The sequence below is a fragment of the Caretta caretta genome, chromosome 5, assembly GCF_965140235.1.
Source record: "Caretta caretta isolate rCarCar2 chromosome 5, rCarCar1.hap1, whole genome shotgun sequence".
Classification (NCBI taxonomy): Eukaryota; Metazoa; Chordata; order Testudines; family Cheloniidae; genus Caretta; species Caretta caretta.
In genome coordinates, this window is record NC_134210.1 from 121,418,990 (window position 1) to 121,431,677 (window position 12,688).

Consider the following 12,688-nt stretch of genomic DNA (forward strand, 5'->3'; position numbering starts at 1 on the left):
GCAGCAGATTTTCCAATGAAAACGTGTTCCCAAAAGGATTGGCCAGGTCGGAGTTTTCCCTGCACACATACTGTGTTGCATTTATAAAAACAGGGACTTTAAAAAAAATTTTAAAAAAAAATCTCAGGTTATAAGGAGAGAGAGAGAGAGAGTGCATGCGAGTGAGCACTTCTCTGCATTTTTTAAGATGCTTGGGATTACTGCTTTGTATTCATCAGGGTTTAGAGGAACTCAGATGGCACTACTTCATCAGCCCTACTGCAGTCGGAAAGCGGGACTGTCAACCCCTAGGCTGACGTGTAGCTATTCACCCAAGTAGCCCCAGTAACATCAGTGTAACCAAGCAAAGTAACGGCTCAGCAGCTGAAGTAAGAGGTTCAGAGTCTAGCCCACAGTGACGATTGTTAGCATTGCTACAGTCCGTACCGTATCATTGCTGGCATTTAGCTACAGAGAGAATCTTGTGTCACAATTTTTTTTAAAAAGCATGGCAAGTAAATACAAAGAAACTCCGTCTTCATTTCCCCTACTGTGGCAGGGATCTAAGATCAGTGGCAAATCATAAGGCTACTGTAACAGGGTGGCAGAATCTACAACCCCACTGAGGATGGAGTGCTCTTCTGTTAGCAGACATTAGAACCCAGCATAAAGTTGCCGTGTAAATTCTGCTGACTCATTACAGCAGGTGCAGCTTGTTAACTCCACCAGGCTACAAGAGAAAGGTGTGAACCTCTGGTTATAGGAATCGAAGGCCAGAAATAGGGATGTCCTGCAGGAAACACCGTGACTAGTCAAGCTTTGGAAGAAAGCTTAGGCAGAGGCTTACGGTCTGCTTAAAGTGGAGTTTCCAATAAAGCCAAATCACAGTAAGGGAGCAAGTGGTGAACCTGTGCAGAGCAGACAGGGTATTTGAAGCATACAGGAGCACTGCCTGCTTGGTTATTAAAACAGCTTATTTTGTATTTCAAATGGGCTAACGAAAAAGGATATCACATTAATAAAATCTTAATTTAAAAATGTTAAAATAAACAAATATTTTTTTAAATTAGTTAGAATGAATAGGAATTATGGTTATTTGACTTCAGGAAGCATGACAAGTCACATTTTGGCTTCGATAAAGGGTATAATGGCTGAAGAATGTGAGTAGTTGATCTTTTGGTAAATAAAATTAAGAGCATTATTTCAAGGACAGTGATTAAAACAGCTGGTGTGCTGTGACCAGTGCTTATCACAGTCGTCTCACTGCTACCTTGTGCTCCACTTCCTTTTTGTCAAATCCACCTGTTTTTTGCCTTAAATTTAGGATTTGAGCTCTTCTTGTTAAATATTTGTACAGAAGCTACTACACTGGGCCCCAGCCCCTATTTGTTACCATAGTACAAATAATAAATAACAACAACAACTATAATTAATTACACAGTGGAATGTGGATTCAAGCAATACAAATAGTATTAAGATTTGTTGCAATAATTTGAAGAAATCTAATTCACCACTTCACATGCTGGTAGAGTCACACTAGAACACAGTATCTATGGCCAGAAATTGCACACCAATTGTTAGAAGAGGAATAATGCAATTATTGGTTTTTTGGTGGGTTTTTTTTTGGGCGGGGGTGGGTGGGTTTACAACTCACATAGGTATTTGCATTGTTGTATCAAGTTACCTTGCGCGAGTTCCACATGGCATGGTGGTTGGCCAGATTCATGAATTTGTACACCAGGTCTGGTTGGCTGAGGTCACTAGCCAGTGAACAAAGCTCCTTGTAGGTAGAGAGACCCTGACTTGGGAAGGCAGAAAGGAAAAATTAGTGTAGCTTTTCAGTCACAGACAGCGCTATACCTCCCACTGAATCAAGTCATACCCTGGAGCAGAATTTAGTAAGTAATTCAGCTAAGATATAAACATGTGTCAAATCAGTACTGCAGACAAAGAGCTACAGTAACCATTAGAGAGGTAACAAGAGTAACACAATCAAAATTCTAGACAAATAAAATCCCAGGAAGGGAGCATTTACAAGAGGAGTATATAGCTCTGTAACAGCAGTTTGGCGCAGAATTACACCTGTCTCATGGAAAAGTCATCACTAAACCTACCCATCTGGGGTTTTGCCAAGGGCTCCCTGGAACACCACTGTTTCTCCAGTCACTTCGTGTTTGACCCTGGTGGTAAAAAAGGCCCAGCATTAGCTTTTCCGTGCACTGTCCGGGAACAGGCTATCATTCACACGCTGTACATTCGAATACCAATGAATTTGTTTTGCTGTATTTGCCTGGTAAATTCTTGTTCTTTCGGTCCCGATCATGCAGACTTCTGTGCATGCTTAACCTCATACACTGCAAGGAGTCCCGCTGACTCCAGCGAGGCAGAACATTACACACCTGTTTAAGCCTTTGAAAGGTCAGGGTCTTACTGTTCAAGTCCAAGTTAAAAGATGCAACGTATATAAACGGCTGCTTTTTACTTTTAACTGTATCTGTTCCCATTCACTGGGGCCAAGGATCCAAACACATATTTAGACAAAGTCTCTATCCCATTCCAAAGGGCAAAATACAATTTTCATCTGCCTCTTAATCCCAGCTACCACTGGAATTTTCCCTATATTGCCCCACTCTCCTAATTTATGGTCCTCTGAAGTTAGTGGCAACACTCCCATTGATTTCTGTGGGAGTTTTTCTAACCTTTGTCTAACCTAACTGCTTCGTCCTCTCAGCAGGAGAGCTATCCACTCTACCGCAGAACCATCAATGTTTGCTATGTGGTCATTTTAGCTATAAACAAACATTTTTTAAAATATCAAAAATATTAGAAATATAACAGCAAAATTTAATTTCCAGCCATTATTCGTAGCACCAAGCAAGCAAGGGAACTCCCCTGCAGAGAGCTGCTGGGACTGTAAATAACCCAAAGCAGAAAGGACATTGGACTCTTTTGCACAAAAAAGAAATAGTTCTTCGTTAAAACTTGATCAGCACAAGATGCATTTGACCCACAAGGCAAACCCCAAAACACCTTTTTAACATTTCAACCATTCAGCACAGCTCAATAGGCTAGAGTTCGTTGTACTTAGTTATCACACTGTCAGAAACATGGGGAGTAGGTGAAAGTTGACTTCCACCATTCTAATCCTAAGAAACCTCTCTCCACAGGTCTCTCTCTCTCACACACACACACACACACACACACACTTACTTTCAAAGTGGTTACACACACTGCAAGTTCTGTGCTCACCATACCTTTTCCCAGTCATAAGCGTATCAACAAGCGTGGTGACCAGCTCCTGTTGATCTTGTTCACTACCTAGTTCATACACTAGCCCAAGGCCTTTTGAAGCAACATCTTGGCTAAGTTCTGCAACAGATTTCATACAATAAAAGCCAAGTGTGTGAGTAGTAAGAAAAATACCAATGAAGACAGACAATTAAAATAGGAGCTAAAAAAATGGGATCTATGACATAGTTAAATGACATCAAAGGTGCTGGGGCCTAAGCCAAAGCCCAGGGAAATGAACAGAAAGACTCCCCCTACTGATTTCTTTGGGCTTTTGTTTAGCCCCCTAGGCACCATTTCTTCAACTGGACCTATGCAGGTGGACCCCTGTAAGGATTTAAATGGGGCACAGCCAAAGGTCTTGCCCATGCAGATCCAACTGCAGGGTTGGAGCCCTGGTACACAAACCAAACAGGGGAGCCCCATTGGTGGTCTCCACGACACTATAATCCCAGGAGACGGGGAAAGCCTGCCTTCCAATGGAAATGTTGATGCAAACAGGTTAAGGGAGAGAGAAATGTTTCATTTGACATCTCTGCGAACAACAGCATGCAAATGTGTCCATTTTCCAGTAAAAATTATATTTCTACAAACGTCTCGCAGGGCTGAACAATAAAGGTTTAAATGGTTTTATGTAACTACACTGAATAGCAAAAATTCTCTCCCCTCTGTTAAGAAACTGTTTGTTCAAAGACAAAGCACATAGATATGGTATTACTTACCATCATTATCAGACAGAACTGAAACAAATGCACTTTGAATCTCCTTGAGATGAGACTGAAAGATGAAAGAAGAACATGTCTTTTATTATTCTGGGTTTTTACCTCCATTCAATTTCATCTAACAGGGTCTAGCAGATACATTCAGACTATTTTACTGCTGTCACAATCGTAGTTCAAACAGACATTACAAGAACTGCACTCATTTCCTGAGAAATTAGAAACGGGCCATCTGAAGTTCTGAGATTATAATACTTTGCATTCATCCAACATCTTGCCTCCAACATCTTGCCTCCAACCTCAAAGCAATTTACTAAGTAACGTAAGTGTTACTCCCTTTTTTCAGATGGGGAAAGAAAGGATTTTTGGGGGGGGGGGGCAGGGAGAGGGGGAGTGTCAAGTAACTTGTCCAAGGCTACAAACTGAGTAAGTCAGAAAGAGAACCCATATCTCCAAACTCCTAGCCCCTGTCCTCATCAGAAGATCGTACTGCCTCCTTGAAGACCCATTATTTAGATGAGAACTCTGCAAAAATAACCTGATGTGGGGCAACTGTGCGAGTTTAAAATTTAGTAATAGTTTAAACCTATGTAGCATCTTTCATCCCAAAGCATTTTGTCAACTATGTACAGGCACACTACTGCTGAAATTCATCCACCTTGGGTTGGAAGGTGGCAGCCAACTGGATCATCATTGCCTATTGCATCAGAGTGGTGGGGAGAGGAAATTTTGGCCAAAACCACTGGGGTAAACTCCTGTACTTAGGCAGAGGACCAGGGGATCTTTAGTGGTCATACAGAGTGGATAGGCACTCAGTTTTAAGGTCCCATCCAAAAGATCCCAAACACAATATCAGCCTATCTGCCTTTGCAGGGCAGAACTGACCCTGTGGTTCCAAGTAGTCTGGAAAATCCAAACCTGATTTATTCTTAGAGATTTAGTGTTCTGCAAAGAGAAATCCTTTAAAATGCCAGTGACACCAACCCCCTTCGCCTAAGGGAACATGTCTTTGGGGCCGTATCCTGCAGTTGTTATGGACTTGACTTCAGTGGAAGTTAAGAAGCCTATTAAGGCTGTAGGACTGTAGGAGCAGTGTCATCCCATGGGTCATGCAGGGGTCACATGAAGATCTCAGCGAGTCCATAAGGAAGGAAAGAGGCAAGAGCGGCGAGGAGAGAGAAAGAAGGCAGCAAAGCAAGGCAGAGGCAGGTTTTCACCTTAATTTCTTTGTGCGTATTCAGCTTCTTCACCAGCGACAAAAGCCAGATGCAGGCTGCCTGCCTGACGTGGGGGTTAGGGCTGACAATGTGCTTATTCAAAACGAGGTCCAAAACCCAAGGGACCACGTCATTCACTTTCACGTCTGTTTGGATGGAAGAAGGAGATAAGGACCATTACATCGACACTGAAACACACACATGCTTATTGTCACTTAATGCAGTCAATCAACTCATTGATAGCTCTTCACTGTGGTGCAAGCACTCACCCCTCACCGTCAAACTGCCTACTCAGGAAAAGCCCTGCGGGAGTCAATGGGAGTTTTGAATGAGTAAGGAGTGTTGAATAGGCACTTCTTGGCCAGTCTTAAAATATCCTTGGCCAAGACTCTGAACATCTGGTACAGGTTTGAAAACAGTCCTTGGACTAATAGGAATGGTGCAGACTATGACTGAACGTTTTAGGGTTTTCTGAGTACCAAATTCCCGAGAGAGACTCAAGCTAGCTTCTACCTGATCCTGCAAACACATATACATGTGCTTAACACTAGGCACAATTGAGATCAACAGGACTACTCATGCCTATAAAGTTAAGCATGACTGTGAGCGTTTGCAGGAATGGGGCCTAAGATTGAACCTATGGTTTTTGTAGGCAGCATTTTTCATGCTCACTTTCGTCCATATCCAAAAATACGACTAGCAAACAAAATGTGCACCTGGGTGCATAAAATCGGGTAGATATCCAAGTCCATGCACACACAAATGCAGTTTGTTCATAGCAATCCAAGCGTTTGTGTACAAAACCTCTGGCAAGAAAAACCGAAGATTCCGTTTTAAAGTCTGCTTTGGGAAATTTGGCTCCAACTGTTTTAAAGGACTTATACATATTAGATATGAAATGAGCATGGGAGAGCATAATAAATGATCAAAGCAAAAGGCAGTTAACTGAATATTAGTAAGAAGCCGATTTAAACAGCACACATTTCGAAAATCTTTTTATTGTCTCTCGATATTTTTCAGATTGGTCAAACGGGGGGGGGGGGGGGGGGGGAGGCCACTAAATAGTAAAAAACAGGCAAACTGATTGGTGAAGGGACCAAACCTGCAAGGTACTGAGCACCACCTGGGAACTGCTAAGAGCCTCTAACTCCCATTAATTAGAATCAGTGTCCCAGAAGTGCTCAGCTCCATGAAGGACAGGGCCCTCAGGTTCTTCATTCCACCTCCAAATCTCCCACATCAACAATATATACCTGCAGGAGGAGTATACTCTTCCTCGGTGACCATCCAAGCATCACGGGCAGCCACTGAGCTGGTTCCTATTGCAGCACTGGTAATGGCTTCACCAACGGTGAACTGAAGTTCTATTTGCTTGGCCTGAAAAATACAATAGGTCCTTGCTAAATAATCACCTTGTTACTGACTGACCCCAACAATTCTCACTCCAGTTCCGAGTAGAGCGGCACAGTCAAGTGCCATTTTGCAGAGATTTTCAAAGCTCCCTAGTTTGGATGCTCAGCCGCCGTTAAAATTGATGGCAATTCAGGGTACAAACCCCCAGGGCAACTTTGAAAACCTCAGGCCTTTACTTTTACAAAATGCTTTATGGACTATTTGACAGCCTGCTATAAAGTATTCCTGGAAGTCATTACAACTGTTCTGCGTTTGTCCAAACCAGGGAACAAAGGTGATGCAGCGTCCTTGACTGAACAACAAAAGGTTTATTCCCTTCATTCAGCTCTCACAGTCATTCGTGTGAAACATTGAGGTTTTATTGTACTAGGCAGAAGTAAAATAAAAGATTCCCCTACCCACCACTTCAGGGAACAAACTGCTGTTAAATGTTCTACCCAGACACACTGAAAAGCTGAGCAGCACATTCTAACTTCAAGAGATGGAAAGAAATTCTTTTCCCCTCACAAGGGACACGCAAGTAAGATTTAGCTTTGTTCTGTGTCCCTCTACCACTTCCTCTCTATTCCTTTTACCTGCATCAGGAGCAGAGCAGGCACTGAACTTTGCTACTAGTTTAATTTATATATACATAATTTTTTACTATTACCTGTAGCCCTAAGGCCTAATTTTCAAAGCTGCTGAGCACCTACAGTTCCCACTGACTTCAAATTAGAGCAACAGCGTCTCAGTTCTTAGCAGAATCAGTCCCTCAGCTTACAGTCTTTCAAAATTAGTTTCCTGCAAGCTCAGATAAATCCTTGTGCTCAAATAAACATTTTATACAGGAAGCTCTCCAGTCCTCTGAGAAGTTCTAGGAAGAGAAGTGCGGCCTTTTGAAAGACCCACTTTGAAGATACAAATGTCATTTTTGTTGCTTTTATGATCATGTCATATTACAGGGCTTGGCCACAGCAGCAGATCTGATATTCACTAGTCACCTCTGAATCTGCTAAATGCGATTATGATCAACTGAGAAGGGAAAGCCAACCTGCAAATGTAGAACACTACCCTAATGTGGAAGGAGTTTTTCATTCTTCCTTCCAGCATCTCATTCAGTAAATTAGCAACTCCGAAATACTGTACAGGATGGAACAAAATACATTTCCAACATAGAGCAGAGTTCCGGGATTAACAAAAAAAAATATTGCTGATTTTTTCTAAAATGATTAATTTAACCGAGCTACACCACTCAACGTCTTTCCAATACAATTTCTGTCCTTTGTTTAAAATTTGTCACAGGACCAAGATATTTTGACATTCAGTGTGTATATTTAGTACATTTTAAAAGACCAGATTTTCAGAAGTGGCCTCTAAAAGGGCCCGTTAACACAAGCACTTACACCTGTGCTTAATTTTACAGACATAAGCAATCCCATGGACAATATGTATGTAAGTGGGCACAAGACTGGGAGCTAAAACTGAGGCCACAGGTTTTACATGCACAAAACTTCTCCTCACCCTCTACCAGCCTGCTTTGCAAACAGAAAGAACAGATCTGAAAAATGGAATGAGTCACTTCAAAGAGCAGCTCCCTTTTCCCTTTGTAAATGTGGCCCAAAGTATTCAGAAGGCTCATACAAATTGGAACACTCACTGAAGTGTAAGGGATAATGTTACTGCCTTACCTCCACAGAATCCATTAGTCCTTGCAGCAGTAGTTTCTGGTGGGGAAAGTCTCCATCTCCCACTGGAAAGTAACCCAGCGTTTGTATTGCTCGCTCTTTCATCTTAAAAACAGAATCACAAGATTTTACTCATAAACCCAGCAGGCACTTTTTCAACATAGATGCCTCCTAATTTGAAACCCAGAGCTTTTATTATTACTCTTTCACACCTTCCCACTGAGTTTAATCACCAGCGGTCATAGATTCCTAGAAATCAGAGATGGGGAAAACCTACTAGGTCATGCAGTACATCCTCCTGCCAGTGCATAACTTTTCCCTACAGCACAGCACGAGCTGGACAAAAAACCCACTGGAAAATGTCTCAAGTGGTGGCGTTTCCCCTCATTCCATTTGGGGTCCAGTTCAGGGCCTAGTCCCTTTCACGCAGTACTGTTAGAGAAGTTCTTCCTGATTTTCAGCCACAATATCCTATTTTCTTAGTTTCATCCCAAGAAGATAAAAACCACAACAAATATTATTATTTATTCAAGGGATTTTCTAACAGCCTTTGGCCTAACTCTTCTACAGTGAAGCCAAGGGTAAAACTCCTATTGACTTCAGTGGGAACAGAGTTAAACCAAGGCTGAGTGCTTTTTGAAAATGTCATCACCAAGGCTGTAAGGGTGATGTCTCTCTTAGCTTGATAGGTAATCACGTTAGCCTCAGTTTAACCCGAAACAAACAAGAACAAACACGGAGAGAAAATATGCCAGAAACAAAATTAACAAACCAACAAATCTTACCTTATTTGTTTCCTTGCCAGAAGGGATTCTGGTCAATAAACTTTCAACAAGATGCAGCTTTGTAAACCCGGTGCCTTCGCTGGGAATTGGCAAGGGGCCGTTCCTGCCAATTTCCCCCAGTGCTGTACAAGCAGCAACTGCCAGAAGCGGAGAGGTGCTGTCCAAAAAGGAACCTACAGAGAACCAACAGGATGACTTGGTTTTTGTCCCTACAACCTGAATGCAGTCAGAAGTATAATTTTTTTTTTTTTTTTAAACAAGAGGCCAGGTTTTGCTCTCCTGTATAACAGAGAGAATCAGGAATGAAGTCAGAGTTACAATGGAGTAAAACCAATTTAAATGAGAGAAGAATATACCACAAAGGTACATCTGTGTGCATCTGCTCGTCTCTCACATGGGAGTCTATTTCTTAATTAATATTGGAGTAGTGAACATTGTTTACATCTGATCAGACAACAGTGATGGAGACATTCTTAAAGACCGGCAAATCCATCAGACAGGTGTTATTCAGCATCAAGGCCACTATCAGTAGATGCAGCCAACCTGAGACACATCCTGAACCAGTTGTGACTGGAAACTATGCTTACATAAATTCTCATGTCAAGAACCAACAGTGCCAAGGTGCAATATAATAGCCAAGAGCAAAATTACCTATTGTTTCTGTTGTGGTCTTTATGAGCTGGTCTTGTTCTGGCATGACAACAATATTTGGCTCTTCAATGTCACGCATCTCCATCATCCTGGTTTTCCTTTTGGCCAGGTACCTTCCTACAGTGAATCCCAAAGCCAACAAGGATCCATGTTGGATCTCCGGGTTCTACAGACAATACCAACATGGTAGGAAATCTACATAGACACAATCATGTGTTTTACATAAAGCATACATGAAAAGACAGATGTATAGGTAGGCCCGCTGGAAAGGTACAACATGAAAATTCTGAGCTATTGCCAAGCCTATGGGGCTCTCCATAGGTTGTCGATACTGTCAATGTTTTCTGCACAATTTAGGCTTCCAGGGGAGATTTTCAATAGCTAAGGGATTTAGGAGCAGAAGACCCACAGAAGGTCACAGAAGGTCACTCTGCTCCTAAATTGCTTAGGATTTTTTGAAAGCCTCCCCCTCAAGTTACCAGGAGAAAAAAGCCATCTGTAATCCTTTAGTTTATAAATATATCCTTCTGCATGTGATCAGTGCTGTCTTCCCCAGTTTACACACACAAGAGACTGAAACAAGGGGACAAGTTCTGCTCTTGCGTACTCCAGATAAAATCCCTTCAATTCAGTTACTCAGAATTCACAAGCGAGTGCACAATCTGGTTCAGTCGTTCTAGATGAGGTTAAAGCAAGAACATTAATTATTTCAGTGTTGATCTTTGAATTAGAAATGTCTAGTTAATTAGTTAATGTGTTTATCCAGTAGTCTGGATTCATTTGAAAGGATACTCTGCAGGAATAAGGCTTCAAGATTTAAAAGAAGCAAACAGAATTGCTTTTTCTTCTTTTATTTTTTTTTAATGTTTTTGTTTGATCCTCAACATATTACTCTAAGAAGGAAGGGAAAAAGAGTAGATCTAGGGGGGACTGGAAGATCTCAAAGAGGTAATGAAAATTCTCGCAAAGAGTATTTCTTTTAAGAGAAGACTGAGTAAAATAAAGACTATTTTGTTTCTAATTGCTCAGCTTAGCTTTAAACATGGGAGTAGTCCCATTTAACTTCAAAAAGAACATGGTGTTAAGGTACTAGTAAAATAGCAAATTACTGAGATCTATGTAGGGATTAAAATCAAATTAGTTCTTTGGGGAAACATATCTTAGGGAGCTAACTCTTTCCTTAGACTGCGGTAGGTGAGTCGCATCAAGAAAATTATTTGCCTGGTTTCTTTAAGGAGGGGAGGGAAGGTTTGAATTCCTCATTGTTTGCAATCCTATTAGTCAAGGAACTCAGGTAAGCTCCAGAGATATGAATAATGAGAGGAGAGGGGCTCAGAGGGAGGGAAGGAAGCCCCATCCAGTTGTGATAACAGTCATAGGAGGTGAAGGCTGTGGACCCTTAAAACCATGCCCTACCTAGCAAAGGCTCCTGGGTAGGAGAAAGCTTTCACTGGCCTGTGGTGAAGGGAGGGAGCTATGGCTTAGCCATGGGAAAGGCAATGGGTGACCTGCTAAATACTTTCTAAAATCTGTGCTTACCTTTAATTGCTCATCAATAAAAACAAAAACTTATAACTGCCTGAGGTAGCTGGTGCAACCCATTATCATGCAATAGGATGACGACTATTTAACTGACTAAACTTCTTAATAATGGTTCCTAACGGTCCTGGTTGTGCTTAGGAGAAATGTCAAATACTGACTGAGTACAGTTTCAATTATGTATTTACTTAGAAAAGTTGTTCTACTCAAATATAGCAACGTTTTTTCCTACCTCCAACAAGTAACTGACTAATTCAATGGTGCTTTTCCATATTAAAAAAAAAAAAAAAAAAAAATCACTAAGTAATAAATTCTGGACTGCTATAAGATTAACATTTTCAATTAAAATGTTGCAATTAAGAATAATACAAGAAATGGATAAAGAGAATGTAATTACATGATTGTCTTTTGCTGTCTTGATCAGTTGCTGTACAGAGGACTTCAGTTCATTTCCAGACATTGTAGACAACACTACAGAATACAACAGTGCTGCCAGCTCACGCATCTCTTCCTTGTTTGTATTCATCAGACTCTGTATGTTTTAAAAAAAAACAAAAACAAATAAAGATGGAACATACTTCACCGATGGTCTAGCTTTAATACATTAGCCACTGTTCACATGCAACTACCCACTTACACTCCATATTTTACTCTAACCTCTTTTTTACCCTTGGAATATAATTATCATCACTGAGTAACTTGCTTAGGACCCAGTTCAGCAAAGCACTCGTGCTTAGGTTTAAGCATGAATAGTCCTGTTGCCCTCAAGGGGGCTACTCACATGTTTACAGTTAGCGTGATGCTTAAATGCTTTGCTGAATCGGGTATTTAAAAAAGAAATTTCATGTTCCCCAGCCCCGGGGAGCTAAAAACACCATGGAATTGTACGAGACAAAATTCCTGTCTTGTACAATTCCATAGTGCCACAGAGTACATTTTCCTTTCGTTTGCTCTTTCCTCCTCACTTGATAAAGGAAAAAAAGCTGAAGAGATTAAACCTACTTAATGCGAAGGCTGCAAATGTAACAGACACAGAAGTCAAGAAATGGAAAAGTCACAGTTCTCTCAGCAACATTAATTCACCCATGTTATTTGTATGGAGTATTTTTTATTACCTAGACTGTTAAAAAGGTCTGGTTATTATGGCAGTGTTAGCATAACAAACATAATATAAACATTTGTTTCCTAACTTGTGTTTTTAAGTTTATAACCTTACTCTTTGCATTTAACTCTACACACACACACACACACACACGTGCGCGCTTGTGTGTGTGTAGAGAGCGATAAATGCAAAAAGTAGGGTTATAAACTTAAACAACATTCTCAGGTCACCAGAACCCTTCAGTTCGAATTGTGTGTGTGTGTGTAAATACACACACATACACACTTCAGACTGAAGGATTCAGGTGACCTGAGATCATCAGAAAAAAAAT

At 41.1% G+C, this 12,688-nt stretch overlaps 1 protein-coding gene across 2 annotated transcripts in view; it reads right to left on the reverse strand.

Moving 5' to 3' along the window:
* The window catches only part of ECPAS (Ecm29 proteasome adaptor and scaffold), a 91,534-nt gene that overhangs the window by 33,492 nt on the left and 45,354 nt on the right, over nt 1-12,688 (reverse strand). For both annotated transcript variants that reach the window (XM_048850792.2, XM_048850791.2), the window contains exons 20-29: nt 11,653-11,787; nt 9,717-9,882; nt 9,066-9,238; nt 8,284-8,385; nt 6,457-6,580; nt 5,204-5,349; nt 3,990-4,044; nt 3,234-3,348; nt 2,094-2,159; nt 1,664-1,781 (exon numbers count right to left, since the gene is read on the reverse strand). In XM_048850792.2, coding sequence (XP_048706749.1) covers nt 1,664-1,781; nt 2,094-2,159; nt 3,234-3,348; nt 3,990-4,044; nt 5,204-5,349; nt 6,457-6,580; nt 8,284-8,385; nt 9,066-9,238; nt 9,717-9,882; nt 11,653-11,787 — 1,200 coding nt within the window. The remainder of the gene's footprint in view (nt 1-1,663; nt 1,782-2,093; nt 2,160-3,233; nt 3,349-3,989; nt 4,045-5,203; nt 5,350-6,456; nt 6,581-8,283; nt 8,386-9,065; nt 9,239-9,716; nt 9,883-11,652; nt 11,788-12,688) is intronic.